General features: G+C 48.9%; 7 protein-coding genes and 1 non-coding gene across 8 annotated transcripts; 5 read left to right on the top strand and 3 right to left on the bottom strand.

The window, feature by feature from the left end:
• Nucleotides 1-676: 676 nt before the first annotated feature.
• Nucleotides 677-4,272, top strand: AO090020000644 (DUF3433 domain-containing protein; the record flags this gene model as incomplete). Its single annotated transcript, XM_023237907.1, has 4 exons — nucleotides 677-951; nucleotides 1,066-2,372; nucleotides 2,431-4,209; nucleotides 4,256-4,272. 4 exons carry the CDS (start codon nucleotides 677-679, stop codon nucleotides 4,270-4,272), a joined length of 3,378 nt encoding a protein of 1,125 aa, XP_023092925.1.
• Nucleotides 4,273-4,398: 126 nt separating this feature from the next.
• AO090020000645 (uncharacterized protein) lies at nucleotides 4,399-4,854 on the bottom strand (the record flags this gene model as incomplete). The annotated part of the gene is made up of 1 exon (XM_023237906.1): nucleotides 4,399-4,854. One exon carries the CDS (start codon nucleotides 4,852-4,854, stop codon nucleotides 4,399-4,401), a length of 456 nt encoding a protein of 151 aa, XP_023092926.1.
• A 295-nt stretch (nucleotides 4,855-5,149) lies between these two features.
• Nucleotides 5,150-5,220, top strand: AO090020t00008. Its single transcript has one exon. It is a non-coding gene; the product is annotated as a tRNA-Gly (tRNA).
• Nucleotides 5,221-5,932: 712 nt separating this feature from the next.
• Nucleotides 5,933-7,012, bottom strand: AO090020000646 (uncharacterized protein; the record flags this gene model as incomplete). Its single annotated transcript, XM_023237905.1, has 2 exons — nucleotides 5,933-6,834; nucleotides 7,006-7,012. The coding sequence occupies 2 exons, from the start codon at nucleotides 7,010-7,012 to the stop codon at nucleotides 5,933-5,935; spliced, it is 909 nt and encodes a 302-aa protein (XP_023092927.1).
• A 206-nt stretch (nucleotides 7,013-7,218) lies between these two features.
• Nucleotides 7,219-9,569, top strand: AO090020000647 (NAD(P)-dependent alcohol dehydrogenase; the record flags this gene model as incomplete). Its single annotated transcript, XM_023237904.1, has 3 exons — nucleotides 7,219-7,251; nucleotides 8,446-8,568; nucleotides 8,640-9,569. The coding sequence occupies 3 exons, from the start codon at nucleotides 7,219-7,221 to the stop codon at nucleotides 9,567-9,569; spliced, it is 1,086 nt and encodes a 361-aa protein (XP_023092928.1).
• Nucleotides 9,570-13,258: 3,689 nt separating this feature from the next.
• AO090020000649 (uncharacterized protein) lies at nucleotides 13,259-14,514 on the top strand (the record flags this gene model as incomplete). The annotated part of the gene is made up of 4 exons (XM_001824880.3): nucleotides 13,259-13,479; nucleotides 13,575-13,723; nucleotides 13,806-13,893; nucleotides 13,965-14,514. 4 exons carry the CDS (start codon nucleotides 13,259-13,261, stop codon nucleotides 14,512-14,514), a joined length of 1,008 nt encoding a protein of 335 aa, XP_001824932.3.
• A 1,615-nt stretch (nucleotides 14,515-16,129) lies between these two features.
• Nucleotides 16,130-17,970, bottom strand: AO090020000650 (putative isoamyl alcohol oxidase; the record flags this gene model as incomplete). Its single annotated transcript, XM_001824881.3, has 3 exons — nucleotides 16,130-17,372; nucleotides 17,429-17,629; nucleotides 17,720-17,970. The coding sequence occupies 3 exons, from the start codon at nucleotides 17,968-17,970 to the stop codon at nucleotides 16,130-16,132; spliced, it is 1,695 nt and encodes a 564-aa protein (XP_001824933.1).
• A 1,986-nt stretch (nucleotides 17,971-19,956) lies between these two features.
• On the top strand, nucleotides 19,957-20,922 carry AO090020000652 (uncharacterized protein; the record flags this gene model as incomplete). The annotated part of the gene is made up of 3 exons (XM_001824882.3): nucleotides 19,957-20,242; nucleotides 20,296-20,413; nucleotides 20,469-20,922. 3 exons carry the CDS (start codon nucleotides 19,957-19,959, stop codon nucleotides 20,920-20,922), a joined length of 858 nt encoding a protein of 285 aa, XP_001824934.3.
• Between the last annotated feature and the right edge of the window lie 1,158 nt (nucleotides 20,923-22,080).

The raw sequence follows: 22,080 nt of genomic DNA, 5'->3' as shown, positions 1-22,080 counted from the left end.
TCCAATTCCCTGTTCCAGCTGAAAGAGGCGCGGTTTCAAGCTAAAGCCATTAGGCTTGCCAATAAAGTTTGAGGCCAACAGCACCGCCGCCACAAGTGTCACCGAACCCTGACCATGAGATGAGTCAAAACAGAACCAAGAGGCTCTAGAACAGATAAAATTACGAAATGATCGCCAGTGAACGGTGTATCCGCCCATTAGGACTAGAGATCCAATTGTGCTAGTTCATATGGGGACCAACGAGCACGGAACGAAGGCAACAAAATTGTCTAGACCCACTCCCTGCCATGGTCTTTAGGCAGTTGGGTTCCACCGGATGGAGGCGAGACCCTGGCAAGACAAGGGTCCCCGTCAAGCCACAGGAAATTCTCACCTGCGAAGCTGAATGCCATATGTAGTATCCTTCTTCTCTGCCCCTTTTGCTCCGCCCAGGAATGTGTTGAAGCTGGTCAATACTATCCTCTGGTCGAGCGGTAAATCAACGATTAGGGGCCACTGGAAACGTTTCACATATCACTCTGGAAACGCGACTATCCCGCTGCGATTCATGACAGGTTGTTGCAGGCGATGTTCCCTATACCTATACCTAAGGCGTTCCACTGCGATTCATTCGGCTCTCTCCGACAGCATCCATAATGCGACTCGTTGATCAATTAATAAGGACACAACAAAACTAATGCGACAATGGAAGGATCTTATCGGGATACCACACAGGGATCGAGCGCCGGGATGGCGTCCTGCTACGCTTCGTGGCATTTACTTGGGCTCGCTGGCCGGGCTCATGTTAACAATGTTGATCACGATAGGAGGAATCTACCTGGGTAGTGCAGCGAGAGGCGGACTCGCGATCTTTAGCTCGACCGAAGACATAGCTACGGCACAACAAGTGGCATATACCTTCGTGCCCATGGTGATGGGTGTTATAATCGGTGTCATGTGGTCCTTCACTGAGTATGATGCTCTTCGACTTGAGCCGTACTTCCTACTCTCAAACCCCAAAGGCGCTTCAGCTGATGTACTGCTTCTCAACTATGTTTTCGGCCATTTCACAACTACCCCATTTAGGGCAGCCCGCAACCGGCATTGGGTGGCTTTTTGCGTGTCGATCTTGAGTATTTCATTGCAGTTGATACTCCCAGCAGTCCTGGGTAACCTTGTCAGCGCAGAGGTAGTCTCTATGCATTTCCCTCAAACGCTCAAAACTTGGCCCAAGTTTATCAATCTAGATACGCATGCATACTGGACGTTTCACAATATCGCGAATCAAGCACTCTCTATCAACCTTGCCCATTCGACTAACGATGTAATTGGGTCCAGAAGATATGCGATGCCCCCCGTTCAGACATATTGGAATAGTGGATCTGAGGAGGACATGTGGAGGCTGAACCAATCAGTATATTGGGCAGATGTATCGTGTGCTTACATCGACAGCGATGGTTTACTTGCGGAGCTGTCACGTATAGAGGGGGATCATGAAGCACTGCCTGTATCTGAGCTTCTCCTGTCAGATCAAGGCGGTACTCGACTAGCAAATGTTGCGGGGGCTTTCGACACTTGTACCGCGCGGTCCGATCAAGAGGAAGACATGGACATTCCTCAAATACAGTATTGGAAGCTGTTGCAATGGAATGAAAACCCAAAGTTCTGTGGACAATTCGACCTCGTCGGGGTTGCAGTGCATGCGAATCAAGTGGTAGACGCTCAGCATGGTTCGAGCAAGTCTTCAGACCAATTCAGTCCATTTGGGTGCAGCGTCGATTATATGACGGCTGAGGCAGAGGTCACATTATATGCGAATGGCTCGGTCGCTTTGGTCGATGTTCAATCGGATGCAGCCACAAATCTGTCAGAGACTGGCTTTGATACAGTAATGTTTAGCAGCTCACTGCTGCGCATGGCAGTCGCTACCAATCATATGGATGACCAGTACGGGATGCTGTCCCAAGGTGATGTATGGTCTGAAGTTGATGCAGCTATCAGTCAGTCCTTCGTCCCTCTAATGAGCCGTACCTTTGACCTTCGGCAAACTGTTCATGTCAAGAGTATCCGTATCGTTCAGCGGGTCGCATTACTTGTCCAAAAGAGTAGTGTCCTTGTATCGGCAACGATCCTAACGTTTGGAGTGGTACTTGTTGCGAGCCTCCTCTATCTGTACCCACGTCGTCCGAACTTTCTGAGCGGCAACCCTGCGTCGATTGCATCAATGTGTTGCATAGCTACAGATGTCATCGATGCTACAAGCCTGGAGAAGCTGTCCCAGATGGAACTTGAAGTTTTATCGACCCGGCAGCTTCGATGCTTCCTGCGCAAGGGCAGCTGTAGCTGGAGGGAAACTACTCAAGGACAGCGTCTGGCTATCTCCTTTCCTGATAGTAAGTCAAGCTGAGCTGGGGTAACTGAAGTGATGGTATTGATATTGATGCATTACAGACGCCACTCCTCGAAGCCAAAAGAAGCCTCGGCGAAGGGCCGACCCTCCGCCCCCTTTCCTCATGATCCCTATCTTTATCCTGGAAATCTCAGCCTTTCTTGCCGCACTAGGAGGCATGCTCATTATCATTTCGAAGTCCTTCCAGTACGGATACTTCCCACCTTTGACTGATGTTAAAGCGGACGACCTAAGAATTATATGGATGTTGCTCCCTCCCGCCAGCGCTGCTCTCATACGGGGATTGTATATATCAGTTTACCAGAACTTCACTATTTTGGAGCCTTGGTTCATACTTCAAAAGGGCAACGCAACTGCTCGGTCCTCCTTTCTGCTAGACTATGGGTCCCAGAGCCCATTTGCCGTGGCGCTAAGGTGTTTCAATCGTCGTTATCTACTCCTTGGTCTTGTATCTTTGACGTGTATTCTCAACACGATTCTGACTATCCTTGCAAGCGCTCTATTCGCCCTGGAGTACACTCCGATGGCTACCGGCAACATTGTCCAATCGGAATATGACCATCAATCCTACAATGTCGGCAATCACACTTCGATCTTGTCCGAGGCCGATCTTTTCCAAAGTAGCATCTACACTGGCATATCTATACTTCCCTGGACCACTACAGCTCACTCCTTGCTTCCCGTGCAGTCGAACATGACTGAAGACCAATGGGCTACCAGTCCGTTAGTCGGCATCGGCGCCAACCTAACATGCCAACCATTTTCTGTGGCAAACAGCCATTCTGAAGACATTCTTTCAGGTCCGACCTATTGGCAATACTCCCCATCCGGGCATCCGAATATAACTTGTCGTATCAGTGCGCAGGAATCAGCCCTCAGTGGCTCGAAAGCAACGTTTAACGTCGATTTCATTGCCCCCACCGAATCAGACCAGAAGCACCCACTATGCCAAAGGCCTGGCATTCTGGTTGTTGCCCGATCGAACGAGGCAGGTCTTGCTGAAGTTCCACCAGAAAACATTGCTGCACTGTACTGCGAATCCAGTGCTACAATTCAAACCTTCCTTGCCACCTTCGACCTTCGCGGATATGTCGAGATCTATGATACTATGAACGGAACCGCCATCACGGAGGGTCCCATGCTAGCCAACGTCACTGCAAGCCTGGCTAATTACAATAGAGCATTTGCGAACCCACTTCAGGCTAATATCACTCAATACCCCGCGAAAGACCGTCACAAAATACTGCAGAACTGGTTCGGACTCTTGGCAGCCCATGTATACAAGCAGAAGAACACGAGCGATTCAACTACAATCGATATTGACCTTTTGATCGAGGCGGCAACCCTAGTCTATCAGACAGTGTTTGCGACTGATCTCACGCTCCATCGTGACTTTCACTTCAATCGCCTCTCTACACCCGTGTCGGTTCCCGATGCTACTATCTTCGATACCTTCATGTCCTTTATTCCGGTTCGGCCGGCTTTCATCGTGGTCTTCCTGATTATAGCCTTCGACACATTCGTCCTAATGTACGTGTTCATTACAAGAAAGAGAAGGTTTGATTTCCCCCGGAGCCCCCGATCAATTGGGTCCATGCTCCCCTGGATCGCTAAGAGTAAGATGCTGGACGATTTCAGAGATACTTCTTCGTGGAGCGCATCTGAACGGGCGGCACATCTGATGAAGTTAAATAAGAGATACGCTCTGATCAGGACGGATCTGGGCGATGGGAAGGGGACGTACGCACTGGATGAGGAGCCTAGTGTTGTAGGAGAGTGTGATGTTCGTGATATACCCGCCAAGGACCCTGTTGTTCAGAGTACGCCTGTACATAGTGATAGATCATAATGCATCAGAATATACAGTCTCGAATCTCACTTGACGCTACAGCATAGGCTGCCTCACCCTGCTAGATAAGGTGTAGGACAAAAGCCAGACGCTGAGAATAACAATATGAGCGACATAGCAAGAGAAGGAATGAGTTGAGTAACTGCGTAACTGAGCAATATCATTCCCCTCTCTCCCCAGGACTACAGACAACAACCCCACACGGCTTCACTTCACCACTTTCCCTTTTCCTAATATTCTCCTGAATAACTTCCTTGTTCTCCTCAATCTCCTTTTTAAAACATGCTTTTTCCTCCTCTGCGAATGGTGGTGGTAATAACGATGGACCTGGCTTCCAGCACTGCTCCTGGGGCACTTTAGTTCCATCCACTCCACGATACATATCTTCCATCTGCGGGTCAAATGTATCCCGATCGAGAAAGGCTTTGATCAATCGGGGTGGAAGGCCGATGGCGTCTAGTATGTCGTGGTCAATTGTCGAAGCTTGGAGGACGCCATCGCAGCCCAGGACAAAGGCAGCCTCTGGGCCGGACTTCAGGTTGCGGAAGATATTGGGTAATTCTTTTGGGTCAGGGTGGTTGCCGGGGTCAGGGCCGTAGTACCTGATGACAACCATTGTTTCGTTTTGATTTGGAGGATTGGGAAATATTTTTTTGGAGATGAGCATCATTGATCATCCAATGGGTGAGTTGACTCTTTATATAGAAAGACGATGAATGAGCCACATGACATCCCACCGCTTTGCAAAACAGCGATACTGTACTAGGTATCCTTGTAACAATACTTAGAGAAGAGTGAATCTGCAACAGAGATATACTTGCAAGCTCTAGGGTAGCTTTACCATAGTATATTGTTTTGCAATATAGAGCAAAATAACCAAAAACACTATATCAAGAGCTAATAGCTCAGCGGCATCATTGGTCTAGTGGTAGAATTCATCGTTGCCATCGATGAGGCCCGTGTTCGATTCACGGATGATGCACTAATCTTTTGCTTTTTCTTTTTCCTTTTCACTTTACATTCTTACCACCCTTGTTTTTATCTTTCTTATTCCCCTACATTTTTCCTTTCGGAAATAGAAACTGACAAGGAAAGCTTCGGGAAATGTCTTTTATCCCTGAGTATGTTTTGTTATAGGCGCAAACCCGTGCGAAACTCAAGCGGGTATCATGCGTATTATGCGTATAGGATTCAACCCCACACATTCTTGTATGTCCAATTGCCATATAACACGATGGATCTCAATGTATCGATAATTGGAGTTTTTTTACTACTTCGCCTTCTATTACAATCGAGGGGTGGATCATGGTGGCAAGGCCTGTGGATTCATTTCAACCGAAGGGTAATCCTCTTTATATATAAATTTACGGAAACCACATAAAATAGACGTTATCATTATATTCCATTTTTCTTGCCTATAGATGATTTGTTAACAAATAGAGATTAGCTGATCTTACTCAAAAAGATATATTTAAAGTGGCCGTTCGTAAGTAGTTATTCATGCCATTGGAGGACCTGAAGGGGTCCTGGCAGACGGGTAAAGCGCCGTGATCTGCCGTTGATGCGTACCCTCAATACCCCAACGCCAGTGATGCCAACGCCGTACTGAATTTGTTAGTCTTTGAATTCAATCTCCACTGAGCTGCTAGTGCCGTATAACCTCCACTTTGCTGGTGTCACATGGCCCGCATGGCTCACTTTGCCAGCGCCTGGTCAACCAACGCCCGATACTCTCTTTGTTTTTGACATTGGTCGAGAAAGACATGGTATTTTGCCTGCAATAAACTCTTTTCTCTCTGATCCTCAGTCGGGAAGAAACATTTCCCAGGCTTGCTCATCTTCTCCATAATCTCCTGGAGATCAGCTGTGTTTCCTTTCGCATCCGCGGTAGCAGCCTTAGCACCCAGCATTGCGGCTCCGTGACACACGGCCGCATTCACATAGAACGGAACCACAACAGTCATGTCACAAGCAGAGGCAATCAAGTTGACTAGAATGTCATTTTGGCATTGAGACCCCGACATGAAGATGGAGGTAATGTGATGACCGGACCGATTCATGCTCTCAATGATTTGTCGGGTCTGCAACGCGATGAATTCCAAGGTACTGTAGTAGAGGATGGCGAGGCTGTTGATTGATGTATCGCTTGTCAAACCGACGATTGAACCCGTCATCTTCGGATCAGCCATGGGGGATCGATTACCCCAAAGGTCCCCGTAGTAGAAGAAATGGCGTGCAGGGTATGCAACACAGGGGGCGTTGTTTTTATCAGCCATCTCCCGTAGATGCTCGTTTAGAAATGTGAAAATGTTGGTTTTCTGCACATCTGCCAGGTCCTTCGCCTGATTATACGCCGGGTGAGTTTCAATAACATGCTTGAGTAGCTGGCCCGTTGCAGATTGCCCTCCTTCGGCCATCCAGCAATCGGGAAGTAAGACATCTCGATACGGTCCCCAAACACCAGGAACGAAAACGGGATTCGGCGACATAACGAGGTGACATGTGGAGGTTCCTGCTACCGCTGCGAGTCTAGTGAAGAGTTCTTGTCTCTTGTCGCTGGGGTTGCTGGGGAGATCAACCTTGGCTCCGACCGTGCCTATCCAGCCGGCATAGGCGTCGATAACACCACTACCAATGGGAATACCCACTGGTAAACCTAGCTCCTTGGCTGCTTTCTCGGATAGATAGCCGGCGAGCTCTCCTGCATGGAGATGTTGACCATTCTGTTTAACTATGGATTAGACACTTGTGACATCGCAAAGCCTACCTAACATTGGGTACGCTTCTGAAAGGTTTAACTCACCAGCCCATGTTTCCCCCCTATTGTGGAGAAAGCGTTCTCCTTGAATTCACCAAGTCCAATGGTCTCGAAAAAGTCCTCGGCCCATCCACCAGGCACGCTACTCTCAGGATCATTCGGCAGATATCCCTGCTTGCAAACGAGACTGCATAAGCTCCTCGTCTCACTACCGGTCGCAATATGAGTGAGAGCATCCGCCAAGTCATAGAACTTGTACTTTGCGAATGTCTCAATGGGCATATTATTTTTCAGCCACAGGATCTTGGGGATCTCCATCTCAATCGACATTTTCCCTCCCACATAACTCAGCACCTTGTGTCCAGTGGCATTAATCTTATCTGTTTCACTTCCTGCTCTGTGATCCAGCCACAGGATCACGTTCCGGTCATTGTTGAATTCAGGCCCAGTAACGGAGACTGGCTCATCGGTATCGGTGGAGAAGGCAGCGAGAGAGCAAGTCGCGTCAAAGCCAATGCCACGGACGTGCGATGGGTCGATCTTGTTCTCGGCGAGTGCGCGACGTACTGCTAAGCTGATGCAGCGCCATATATCTGTGGTAGATTGTTCCTTTTACCAGATACACCGGGTCAATCACCGACCGTCACCAGATAAACGGAATTTGAGTAGAACTCACATAGTACACCTGTCCATAATGCCAAAGAGCAATATCTTCGGAGGCTAATCCGACTATCTCGCCGGTATGGTCAATGACACAAGCGCGTGCACTTCCCGTGCCTACGTCAACGCCGATGTAGTAGCTGTGTTGAAGTTGCATGATGGATTGCTTTCTAGGAGAATGATTGCTCTAGGATGATACGAGAGCTACGGAGTACGATGGTACTTAATACTTGAGACTACAGTCGGGCCACTTCAGAATGTTACCGCTGTTAATGTGTTGTTCTTTGGAACTGGACCCCAGAAATAACCGGTGAACATACCAGACGGAGCAGACGGCGTCTTTTGCCGTTGGATTTCCAACCGACCCAAGTTCTTCGGTGGCCGGATGCATCGTGGATCCACATTCTTTCCCCAGAGATCCACAAAGATCCACTTCCCTTTCGGCTAAAACGCCGTCTATTCCGTTCAATGTTATTTTCCTATACTGTCAACTAGAGAGAGGGGACGAGTTTCCTCACTCCACAAATCGGACATCATGATTCAGGAAAAGATATCATACTAAATTGCTCATAGTTTTGCCCCAGTATGAAGACTTTAAAAGGGGGTGAAATTCCCTGTGTGACAGGTCGAAATTAAGAATTGTGTGTTTGTGTGTTCTTGTTTATTTCTGAGCACCTATCGCTGCATATCTTGATCTGGTAAACCAGAAAATATGATCAACAAACAGAATGTGAGACACTTCAAAGCTCGACTTTGACTATAAGTCCTTACCTGACATTCCCATTCCAGAACCCATCATTGGTGCTCAAAGCTGTCCAACAGCTCGAGTTCGAGGACCGCCCGGTACCAGACTTGTTGGAGCCCTACGATGTTTCCGTGCGGATTGAATATACAGGGATATGCGGCAACGATGTAAGTTCTCTATCATTGTTGTTTTTGGAAATGACAAACACAAAGGGTTTAAGGATTGACTCCTATTCTAGGTCCACTACTGGCAGCGCGGCCGAATTGGCCAATTCATCCTCGAAAAGCCGATGGTGCTAGGCCACGAGTCAGCCGGAGTAGTAGAGAAGGTCGGCTCCAAAGTGAAATCACTAGCAGTGGGCGATCATGTTGCCCTAGAACCCGGAGTGCCCTGTCGGCGATGCACGTTTTGCAAAGCGGGGAACTACAACCTGTGCAGCGAGATGGCATTTGCTGCTACTCCCCCCTTTGATGGCACCTTGGCCAAGTATTATGTTTTGCCAGAGGACTTTTGCTACAAGCTCCCTACGAATGTTAGCTTGCAAGAAGGCGCCGTTGTGGAACCCCTTAGTGTTGCAGTGCATCTCGTTCGACAGGCCGCGCTGCAGCCAGGGCAGTCGGTAGTGGTATTTGGTGCAGGACCCGTCGGCCTTTTGTGCTGTGCGGTGGCTCGAGCTTTTGGGGCTTCCAAGGTAATTGTCGTTGATGTGCAGCCTAAGCGATTGGAATTTGCCCGTGCCTATGCGGCAACTGCTCATTTTCTCCCGGGCGTGGAGACCTCTCCGGCGGATAACGCTGTTCGGCTTCGAGAAGAGAACGAACTCGAAATGGGCGCGGATGTTGTCATCGAGGCCTCCGGTGCAGAGCCATCGGTCTACACAGGTATCCATATCTTGAGACCTGGTGGAACGTATGTTCAAGGAGGAATGGGAAAGGAGGAAGTTAAGTTTCCAATCACGGCGGCATGCACGAAGGAGCTCAATATTCGGGGAAGTTTTCGATATTCGAGTGGCGATTATAAGCTCGCTATTGAGCTAATCGCGGCTGGGAAAATCAACGTTAAGGCCCTGATCACACAAGTTTTCAAGTTTGAGGATGCACCGCGGGCGTTTGAGGAGGTGAAGTCAGGGAAAGGGATTAAGACACTCATTGCAGGCCCGGGAGTCTGATTCGCTACAATTCTTCTTGTATATGTGCTGTTGATGGTGGCATTGCTCCATAGTCAGCGATGAGCGATCAAGACGGAGATGATTTGTATGAGATTTATATAGAGATTTAGATTTGATGCTGGACAGATACCATCGAAAGAGCTTTGTATCGTGCTTGTGTCATCGGTCCACTAGATAATGGAAGCCCTAATATCCCGGACAAGCCAACCACATACTGGATAGACTGTTTATCATCACAGCTCGAGATAGGGACCTGATCACTATCGACGGATACCTATGCTCCTTCACTAGGCTAAACCTAGTATCTCTAGTAGACACACAAGATACGAAGAAGATAAGGTCCATTACGGAACAATGTTGCACTTCTATTCGTCCTTCCCCAGGCGCCATACACTAGATAGCGAGACGATTAGGCTAAATCAGATCCATGCTTATCTACGCAGGCCAACAAATGAGAAGAATGCCACCGGTGGGGCTTGCGAATCATTTTACAGCTAAAAATGCCGATCCATGTTGAAATTAGACTTTTGAGGCTATGCAGGGAAAGCAAGGTAGTCGATCGTATTCTAGATCATCTGAGTAACCTCCTCGAACCTGTCATATCTCGCAATCTAGCATGACGTGTTTCCAGGAAACATCACCATACAGCCACGCAAGCAATCGGAGCTGTCGTATGCACGTTAGACGTAATTATGTTACACCGCAACTGCCAATAAGCCTAGGAAGCAGCTCTTATCGTTCGCTTCAATAGTTATCTCGTTTGTCCCGAATACTCGGTAGCGGGCAGTAACTCTAGCATTTGGGTTTTGGGCGTCTCTATCGGAGATAATCTGGTGAGCAGGTCGCTATTCTTTGGTCAGAAGGTAGTGATATCTCCTGGCGCATCCTGGTGACCATGCAATAAACAATGCAAGTCTCACCGCTGCAAAGGTTATAATATGACAAGATGGAACTGCAATTCTTGAAATGGGTGGAGAAATGACCTTCGCTCGATCCTGCCTCTGCGACCCGAACGTGCACAGTCTGGCCTTATCGCAATGACTATTACTCTGGACATATCCTTCCCCAGCACGACACCATGGAACCCCGGACATCGCAAACACGGGCAGCTTCCCATCTTCGAGAGCGGTCGAGCCGTCCAAGGGACAGTTGTTGTGTCGCCGAAAAACCTGAGGACTCCAATCTCTGGCATAGTGAGAGTAACCCTAGAAGGTAGATATCTACCCTATAGCAGAGAGAGAGAGCGATAGCATTTTGTGTGATTCTCGATCTGACTGGCTTTACGTACCATAGGAACATTATCTAATCATGTCGATCTGGCGGGGGAATCCTCGTCAATGCTCTACCACGCATTCGTTCATCAAAAGGCATGGTGTTTATTCAATACGGGATTGAATGACATCTATGGCTGACCAGCACCGAGGGCACTCGGCAAACTAGATTATCAACTTGAACGTGACCTATCCAGAGCAACAGTTTATCAGCAACGTAGATCAATGCTACCGCTTCCGATTTCTGGTACCTAATAGCATAACAGGCCCTGTGTCGAACAAATACGGTCAGGATATGCCCTCATCGCTCAATATCAATTTCTCGCCAGCGAGTCATCGGGCTGCGATCTTGTCCTCTAAGGGAACCTGCAGTATTGACTACCGAATACGCGCCCAATTCTTAGCGGAAGGGCGCTGTGTAGTGGACACGAGTCGGCCGTTCACACTGTTGGCTTCACAGGAACGGCAACCACCTGTCTGTATCGAAGACTTCCCTGGAGAATACAAACTTTCTGCCTTGAAGACTCTTCGCAACCCGTTACTTCGACCGACTGGGAGACTCCACGTCTATAGCCACGAGCCATACCCTCTTGAACTTTCGCCGGAGAAAGAGGGCGCCGCGACATCAGTACGTTTGCGGCTTCGATATGAATCGCTGAAGAACGGCGACACCAAGCGAAAACCTCCGCCACGGCTGCATGGAATATTTCGCTCGAATCTGAAAGCCAGCACGTTTATCTCTATTGAACCCCAACGAAGATCACCGGCAATGTGTGATGCTTCCGCCTTTCCGTTCACCTTCGAAACGCGCAAGTCCTACCCGAGCCAGCTAAGGAGGCTTTGCTTTCCCCGTTGGACACCATTAGAAATGGGTTAGTATCTACTCTGAGAGCTGTTTGTCTGGGTGTTCTGTACTTCACAGTCCGGTAAAGTATGGAGTTACTAACGGACACATAGGCACTGAAACCATCTGGGAAACCGAGGCAGAGTTGATATTCAAATGCCACAATACCTCATACCTTACACCGTCATTTTCTTCCATGCTTGTTTCTAGACGATACAGCCTGAAATTATATATGGTTATTTCCGGGCACGGCCACGCCGCGTTGAAGCTGGAGTTGCCCATCCAGGTCGGCTATACAGGCAGGAGGTTCCTACCGTCGGAAGAAATCATATATACGAGTGGCCCTGCAGAGGATATGCCACCAGCATATAGTTCATAGTATTCGTGGACACTCTGCTCACTTCTTGTTATCCACTTTACCTGTACGATTAATGATATTCTTAATAGATTTAATTGTATTTATGTATATCAAACAAACCAAATTTAACCAGATGATTCGCTATACATGAACGACAGGGATAGTGTCGAGTCATTCCCTGGTGTATGATGCGCTGTCTTTGCATTATGGGTTGGGCAAACACTTTCTTATGTTTGCTTCTTTACCCTTTTATTATCTACTGGTAATGTATGAATAGCACATTGTTGTAGGTCTATAATTTCACTTCGATCAGCCGCTCGATCAGCCGCTCGGAGGTCCAGGAACCAAAAGGATACAGATCAACGATAGTTAACAAGTCCATCAGCGAAACCTTCTCCAACTGAATCATAAACTACTAAAATTCTGCTCGGGCAGCATTCTGACTGACCCACCCAGGCCAATAAATATCGAGATTGCGGTCAGTTTTGCTTGGCGTCATCCCCACCTCGGGAGGCAAGAAATGAAACTGCGGGTCCTTTTAAGGATATCATTCTGCTCAGAAGCTGGCAGGGATTTTTATGAAGCTCTTTGGATTGTTTCGATAGACTTGTTTCCCTCTCTTAGCTCGCTGCTAAATGTGCTCTAGAGGTGGTCTGTATTATAACTAGTAAAAGTATTATCACTTGCTTCTGTCACCCTCCTCTCAAGGGCTACGAGAGGCACGGGATCTCGCGAAAACTTTTCTGACTTCATTCTGAATCTTTAACCCCGACGCCAGGACCCCAGGCATATTAAGGTCAGCCACCAATAGTTCTCTTGCTTTCCTGACGATCCGAGTTTTAGTTCAACATCCACTTTGCCAGTGACCAACTAAAGCGCGCCTCCACCTGTCGTTATTCTGGCTCATGCGGCAAGAAGAAAAGGATGCTCCCGAGGGTTAAAAAAAGGGAAAAACTCTCCAACTAGTCATATAGAAGTCTTACACCTCACCAACTGCGCTTGTTTATTTTTCTAATAGTAATAATTGTTGATTTGCCTTTCCACTGGGAGTATTTTTGACCATCCGCTTCCCCAACCGGAACTCCCTCTCCGACCTATAATCTCCTGCCCTTTGAATACCGAGTGGAGTCTATATAAGAACATCGCCATTGTTCACTCATCCAAGCGCTGAGGCATCGCCGTCACGCTGCACAACGGTCTCGGTGGCCATAGCAAAATGGACGATCCAAGCACTTTACAAGACCCCGAGCGCTTGTCGCGACACGCCACTCGTCGGTCTGCCGCAACGTCGGCTACGAAATCAAGATGGTGGCGTATACATTTCTTCCGCGGCATGATCCACGACATCAAGAGGAGAGCTCCGTTCTTCATAAGCGATTGGACCGATGCATGGGACTATCGAGTGGTTCCGGCGACGGTTTATATGTTCTTCGCTAAGTAGGTCCATTGACGAAGAACTCCCAATGATTTCATTAGCACACCGATAATTTGATGAGGCTGTATATGATTAATACATGCTAACAATGTCGTAGCATCCTGCCGGCCCTGGCCTTCTCGCTGGATATGTTTGAGAAAACTCACCAGAACTATGGCGTGAACGAAGTCCTGCTTGCATCAGTGCTTGGAGCAGTTGTTTTCTCATTGTTCGCTGCACAGCCGCTTGTCATTGTCGGTGTCACCGGTCAGTGCCCTTCCTACTCTGCATATAGGCCAATTTCGCATCGCTAGAATATCGTGAACCTGGTGACTAACCATGTAGATAGGTCCGATCACGGTCTTCAATTACACGGTCTATGATATCATAGCACCACGAGGCACCAATTACTTGGGCTTTATGGCATGGATAGGAATGTAAGTACGACCTCGGCCCTCGAATGGGGTGTATGACTCGTTGACACTGTGGTTCTTTCGTCGCGCTGCAGATGGTCACTGATTATGCACTGGATCATCGCCATCACCAACATGTGCAATGGATTGACATACGTCACCCGTTTCTCATGCGACATTTTCGGGTTCTATGTAGCCTTTGTCTATCTCCAGAAGGGGATCCAGGTTCTCACGCGACAATGGGGATCAGATGGAGAGACATCAGCATATCTCAGCATCATGGTCGCATTGCTGGTTCTCATGAGTGGCTGGGTCTGCGGTGAAATCGGCAAAAGCAGTCTCTTCCATCGTTGGGTTCGAAAGTTCATCGAAGACTACGGCACCGTACTGACCATTGTGTTCTTCACGGGTTTTGTTCACTTCGGACATATGCGTGATGTGAGCGTCTCGACTCTCCCGATCAGTAAATCCTTCTTTCCCACGGCGGACCGTGGTTGGCTGGTGCGCTTCTGGGATCTTAGTGTTGGTGATATCTTCCTCGCTGTCCCGTTCGCTTTGCTGTTGACCATACTGTTTTATTTTGACCACAATGGTAAGCGTCTTCTACTTTATGTCCCCCCTTTATCCTTGCAACAATTGCGCTGATCATCTACCCCGGATCCAGTCTCCTCGCTCATCGCACAAGGAAGCGAATTTCCCTTACGGAAACCCGCCGGCTTCCACTGGGACATGTTCCTCCTAGGAATCACAACGGGAGTAGCAGGAATCCTAGGCCTCCCAGCCCCGAACGGCCTGATCCCCCAAGCACCCTTCCACACAGCCTCGCTCTGCGTAACCCGACAAGTAGCAGACGAGAACGAAGAAAACAAAGGCAAAGTGGTCCGAGTCGTAGATCACGTCGTCGAACAGCGCTTCAGCAACCTAGCTCAGGGAATAATGACGCTAGGCACCATGTCCGGGCCACTACTGATCGTCATCCATCTGATCCCCCAGGGCGTCTTAGCCGGACTCTTCTTCGTCATGGGTGTCCAAGCACTTGAAGGAAATGGTATTACCCAGAAGCTGATTTTCCTGGCCCAAGAACACGGGTTGACTGCTTCGTCGCATCCTCTGAAGCGTTTGGAACGACGCTGGTCCATTTGGTTGTTTGTCATTATTGAGCTGATTGGGTTTGGTGCCACCTTTGCTATCACCCAGACTATTGCTGCTATTGGTTTTCCGGTCATTATCTTGTTGCTTATTCCTGTTCGGGCGTTTTTGTTTCCTTGGGTTTTCACTCCGGTGGAACTGAGTGCCCTGGACGCTCCGACGGCTAGTCCCTTTACCATGGAAAGTGTCGGAGGTGTGCATGGCTACGACGAGGAATTGCCTGCTGCGTACGATCAGCCAAACATGACGGATGAGAGAGGTCCCACCGGAGGCACCGACAACAGTAGTAGTGGGAGACCAGAGGAGTCATCCCAGGCGCTGGGCGAAAGCGACCTCGAACGAGGCGACTTTCTTGAGCTACAAGACGATTCCACCGCTACTCGAAGACGAAAGAACGATTCCTCTATTTAGGGGCATTGGAAGCACCGATTTAAAAGCAATACTACCCCAATCCGCGCGGAATACACTAGATATCGCTTCCGGACAAGACACATAGAACACTCCTACACGATCTCGACTGATCATCATCTGTTCATAGATAATGCATATACTTAATCGAATCTGCCTATTTGTTTGACAACCTCGGTTCAAGTGATATCAGTGATCCCAGTAACCCCTTTTTGGGTCCCGCTAGATCTGATGCCATGATCCACTAAGATTGCTTAGCAATGCTAGTCACTTATATACGGACATTATGCCTATTAGAGAAGGGTTCATGCATAGAAGGGCCGTAGTTTAACCTTATCGCACCCGTGGCTTCGACGCCAGAGCTTATACGGTAACCACTGCCGCTTTGGTTGGTCATCATGTTGTTCTCATATTTTGGGATGTATGGGCTGGGCCCAGATGCCAGAGATTAGTGGCGAAAGAACATGTGCTGTCCTATAGTGTTTTTGTCCGTCTATACGTTCGCTCACTCGTCCTATACAGATGTCTACTATATAGGATAGGCACGAATTGGAGACCTGCTGAATTGCAGCAAGATATATTCATTAATTCTCATAGAGTATTAGAAGATAAACTTTTTATAACCAGGTATCAAAGAACGATCACAACCGTCTATCAGTCTATGTAATATACATGAAAACCAACGCCAGAACGCAATTACCAACTAAGACCGACACATACGGCCCGACTCGGAAACCGTCCAGGCATCACTGCCCACACCCTTAAGGACATAGAAGAAGTTATTAGGATCCCACTTCGACTTGACCGAGAGCAAGGGCGAGTAGTTTCTGCCGAAGAAAGTCTCCTTCCAGTTAGGCTGGCGGAAGTTGCCCTCGTTTTGGTAGCAGCCGCTTCCCGGGGTGACGGCCTCGAGTTGAGGTACGTACTCGTTCGTGATCTTGTACTGGTCGGCGACCATTTGGGACCAGGGGGCGGTTTCGTTCCAGTTTGTGCCGATTTGCATGGTCACTGCGGCGTTGCGCAGGGCTGGGAAGATGGCGTTGGAGACGTTGCCGGGCTGGGAGACGTTCATGCCGACTCCGACGGCGATGACGCCGTGGCTGGTTAGGTTGCGGAGCACGGAGGCCATGCCGGTGGGGTTGTTCTCGAGGACGTTACGGGGGATCAGACGGCCGCCGTATTGGTAGGTGGCGACTGCGAGGTTGCCGTAGGGCAGGGGGCCCATGTACTTGTTGTAGTGGTCGTAGTAGGAGTCGTACTCGGTGTAGGAGACCTTATAGGCGATGCCGAGGTCCGTGAGGGCCGTGGTGAAGGGGGCCAGGATGGCCTTGACGTCGTCGGTGGTCTTGTTGTACGCGGTCAGGGGGTTGATGGCAAAGACGCCCGAAACCATCTGGTAGATAACGGTCACGCCCTGATCGGTCATGTTGGGCAGAAGGGTGTGGAACTTCGCGACGGCTTTCCAGAAGGCCTCGGTGGTGTTGGCAGTGGCCGCGAACTGGAGGCCAGCGCCGGAGATCTTGGCGTCTGGGTGAGCCCTGACGGTGACGGACATGACCACACCGTAGTTACCAGCACCACCGCCGCTCAGAGCCCAGTAAAGATCAGAGTTCTGGGAGCGAGAGGCAGTGACCAGCTGGCCGTCGGCGGTGACAACCTCGAAGGCCAAGGTGTTGTCTGCTCCCAGGCCGAACTTGGTGCTCAGGGCAGAGTGACCGCCGCCCTGAATATAGCCACCAGCGAGGCCGACAGTCGGGCACTCACCAGTCACAACGGCGAGTCCCTTTGCATGGGCAGCGTTGAGGATCTGGTATCCCATGACACCGGCGGAAACCTTGAATGCGGGACCTTGGTAGTATGAATCCGACCAATCCTTGTATTCAATATCATTCAAATGGTGCGTCCACACGGAGAGAGCGCCAGCGCCGGTCGAACGGCCCATATAGCTGGAGGTATCTTGTCAGCGTTGTCGAGAAATAGCGCAATTCCGCAGAGGACTCACTCATGACCAGTGTTCTTGATAACGAAACGGATGTTGTTGTCTTTGGCAAAGTTAATCGCGGCAATGACATCGTCGCTGGACGAGACGTTGACTGCGTAGCTGACGAAGTTGCCCAACAGACACGGCCGCGACTCCGCGGTGAAGGGGTCGCAACTCTGGTTGGCAAAGTAGGTCTGCATGATCGAGGAAGACGACTCGAGACTATTCCATGACTACGGTTAGTATCCTCTCCTTATCGAATCGCAGGCCATAATTGGCAATAATTAAGCAAGAATAACAGGCAGCACATACTGAGGCAGTGGGGTAGTCCAGTTGGACTTCAACGCCGCACAAGCAGCGGCATCGTAATTGGGATCATGGCAGGGGCTTCCAATGGGCACGGTTGCGACCAAACGACCACCGACCGTGGAGTTGAGCGATTCCCAGGATGACGTGGAGGGCCAGCAGCTATCTCCAGGGAGGCAGTAGCAGTTCGAATCATCAGCAAACGCTGTGGAAGTGAGAGCCGCCGTGGCAGCGGCCAACATCCAGGAGCCCTTCATGATGGCGCGGGGAGAGCGAAGAACGATGAGGAAGCAAGGAAGGCTTTACGACGAATACAAGAATCTCACGGTCGCAATGGTTCGGAAAAGGGTGAATTTATATCACATATTAATTTGGCGCTTTTGCACTACACCGAGGCACCAGGGGAGGCATCTTCATCTATCGTCCGTGGCGGAGGCATCCTAGACAGGAACCTCATGAGCAGCGTCCGGAGATGTTTCCCCAAGAGCGTCTAGTCTGGGCGGAGGAACCGAAGAGTCATGGACGGGGTGGATATGGATCACGATTTCCCGGCGACATCCGGGCAGTGATCAGATATATCGCTCGGAGCATTGTCCGTCCTCAGTTACGTCCGTCCCCAGATCGATCCGCACTTACATTAAGCCAGGCACGACATCTGATCCCAGGGGAACTTATATACATACCTTCTGGTGGACGAAATGCCGTGGAAAGTGCCCTGAGACGCCGAGGATGTTCTCCAACCAACATTCCATCTCTTCATCCCTTTTTTCTCAAGCTGAAGCCCTAAAATCTTTCCGGATCTGGACCGAAAAACTCTGTTTCTGCCTAGAGCGGTGTGGGTCTCGGCCAATCAGTCTGCTCATCTGTTGGTCTGTGAGTCTGCCACAAAGTCCAGTCTTCCAATTATTGGCACGACGATGGAGAACAAGCCTTTTCTCGTGTATTTGCCGAACTGGGCATAGATTCTGTGGTCCCGGCTCCTTTGGTGGCTTGCTTTTTATTTTTATCTATTTATTTTTATTTTTATTTTTTTTTTTTTTCTTTTGCAGTAGTCACGGCACCAATGTAACCCACCTTAATCTGAAAACTCGTATACGCCGAACGGCGCAAGGGTTTGGAACAACCGGCGGACCCTGGAAGGAATGGGTCATTTCCGTTAATCCGGTGGCAAGTCTCTGTCATATAGTCCAAATATGAGTGTCGTCAACAGCTTGATCTACAATTTCAGGTCCTCTGATCGACTAGATTGACCTTGACATGAATTTTTGGCCGATGCTTGTAGATTCCACCGTCGCCGGATTTGTATAAAACGGCTGCAGCTCACGGCGCAACGGCCAGGGCGTGCATCATGCACAGTGGAACCTCTTTCGTTCTATTGAGGCCCGTCCGATGGTTGGTGGTCGGTATTTTTTAAGTTCAATAAAGACCCACACCAATATTTGGTTCTTGAGAGACATGCTCAAATCTCAGCTTGCAATACCGAACCCTATAGTCAAGAGTAAGCCAAGAGAGCGCCCGATTTCGTTCAAATCAGCCACAACCCGGGTACCTGGCTGGATATGGAGCCGATGCCGAGAGCACTATTTGTCAAGGATTCTTCTTTCGAATCACAAGCAATACCGGATCCTTAGAAGATTTGGGGCTAACCTTGGTTTCCTGCTCGCTTATCCTTCGATCCAGCCGGAAAGTCAAGGCATCTCGTGCCCGGATTGAGATCTCTTCTTCAAACTCTAAAATGTCATAACCAGTTATATGTGCCACTCCAGCTGCCTGGCAAGGCCAAGTCCAATATGACTGACACTGTTGTGCCTCCACCATGTCTTCCCTGAATAGGCCCTGTCAATAAGTACACTCCCTGTAACACTCCTTCACCGTCCAGGTCCCGTTCAGGGCGCAAAGTCATGGGCGCAAGTGAACCCAATGGCGGCCCAACCCTCCAGAAGGGAATCTGGGTCGCAGTGGCCCTTGCGGCGTTGATTGTCATTCTCAGGGTCTTCGCTAAATTGAAGATCGGCCAATTCCGCGTGGATGACATTTTAATGATCCTTGCTATGGTATGTGCCCTTTACCACTTCTATACTGATCATCTATCTTATTCTGCCCCTGTTAGCCTCTCTCATATATTTCTAAAGTATTACGTCCACTGACTCCTCTAGCTTCTGGCTATCGTAGCAACCGTATTTTTGACCTTGTCGGTTAACCATGGCTTCGGCAAGAACCTGGAGACCCTGCCCCTCAAGGATATGGAAGCCGTATTGAAAAACACCGCCATCGAGATTCCGATTGTCACTATGAGCACTACGATTGCCCGCTGCTCCTTTATCATATACCTTCTCGCTATTCTCGGCTCCAACAAAACGTACAAATTCGTATTATGGGTTATCATGATCTGGCAGCTCTCCGGCAACATCGTCTCCGCTGTCCTCCCTCTGAGCATCTGTCGTAACGTTAATATTCTCTGGGATCCGACCGTGAAGACGACTTGCGGTGATAGTAGTGCAGTCATCAAGTTTGCCTACTACTCTAACAGTACGTCTCCTTGCCACTTGACACTCTCAGGATTGCGACTAATTGCGCAATAGCTGTCAACTCAGCCACGGACTTGTTTCTGGCCGTGTTCCCCATCCCCGTCTTTTGGAATCTTAACCTGAAAACGCGCGTCAAGCTCGGGTTGATTGTTCTGCTCAGTCTAGGTCTTGTGTAAGTCCTCCAAGTTTTGGCGCACAGGAAACGCACACCTACTAACGATTCCCAGGGCCATGGTAGCATCTATCGTGAAAACAACAAAACTGAACCAACTCCCCAGCATCACAAATCTCGGTGCCTCCGGCGGCATTGAGCTCATCCGCTGGGGCTACGTGGAAAACGCCGTGATCATCATCACCTCGTCGATCCCTTGCATCCGGCCGCTCGTCATGTCCTCCGTCAAGAAATTCTCCAGCCACAGCTTCTCCCGTTCATATGAGTTGCGCAGCCCCTTCACCGGGAATCGTCGCACAGGTGAGAATGATACCGCTCAGTCGCGCCGCAAACTAGCGACGACGAATAATGATGTCGAAACGTGTAGTATTGAGCGCATCCTGAACCCTTATTCGCACAATACGGTTATCGGTAGCCATCAGACTTCGTCGAATCGGTCGGATCGGGGGATTACGAAACAGGTGGAGATGTCGGTTTATTCGAGTGATGATCCTGCGAGGAGTGTTTGAGTATCGGGATCTACTACGTTTTGGTTTTATTCGTATTTGTAGAATCAGTTATGATTATACGATGTACGCCTTGATATGAATTAGGCAAATAGAACTATTACATAATACTTATAACTACTTGGTGTACGCTCTGTTCAAGGTCGTCTTGGTATGATATTGGGAGACTATTGTTAGACTCTTTAAAATACGCGTGATACAGAAGCGAAATATGAAGCCAAGAGGAAAGCCAAATGGGGATAGAGATTGTAAAGTCAGTTGGTATATACTAAAAATCCTTAAACCTCGTTGCGCGTCTTTTGAATTAGTTACTGGATGGGAGGTTCATGTTTGATGGAGGGATATTATTAGCTTTGAATCAAGTGAAGGACCATGCAGCGAGAGAACACTCAAACAGGGACAGCAGGTAATTAACAAGAACACACAAGACATGTATAAAGATATAACCAGTAACATTGCCTTTTTTTCATCTCTTTTTTCTTTTATGTAAAAGTCAAACAAAGGAGATTGGGCGACTGCCATTGATAGTCTTTGCATGCTTGATATGTTGAATACCAAGCAAAAATATAGTTACATTCCACACCACCATTCGCATCTTACGAAGAGAATCCTTGCGTATGCCGCAAAGGATAAGACGGTCTTTTAAGATAGCAGCTACACTGCTATTTCATGACCTCACTGCAGGCGAGCACTGCTATAATGCGTCTTCTTCGTGGGGACAGGACCAGCTCGCACAGTGTAATCTCTGAGCCAACAGAGTTTCTTTTCGTCTGGTGTCCACCATTTGCAGACCCACAAGTCAGAAGCTTGAACAAAGCACACGTTTCTATCTCGAAGAGCATCGAGATACAAGCATTGAAAAATGGAGTAATAAATATTAAAGGACTTAGGTCAAGGTTTTCTGAGGCGGCGGAAAAAAAGAGAAAAAGAAGAATGTCCAAGTCATATTTGCTTCAGGCTCTATATGGGTCCCTGCATGCCGAGAATATGGCCTAACATTAAAGATCCTTCATTGGCTCTTTAACGCTTCAGCCAGGGTAGTAAATGCCTATTGCAGCAGCAGAAGCATTAATCACGATGGCTAGCTGAGGAGCACTTGCTATATGATAGGCAGTTCGTGTTTCCTTGGCGTTGCTCAGTTATTAGAGGGGCCGGCATTTC

This window comes from Aspergillus oryzae, chromosome 6, assembly GCF_000184455.2.
Source record: "Aspergillus oryzae RIB40 DNA, chromosome 6".
NCBI classification, from domain to species: domain Eukaryota; kingdom Fungi; phylum Ascomycota; class Eurotiomycetes; order Eurotiales; family Aspergillaceae; genus Aspergillus; species Aspergillus oryzae.
Note: the sequence above shows the minus strand (reverse complement) of the source record. Positions and strands in the feature narration are given on the sequence as shown.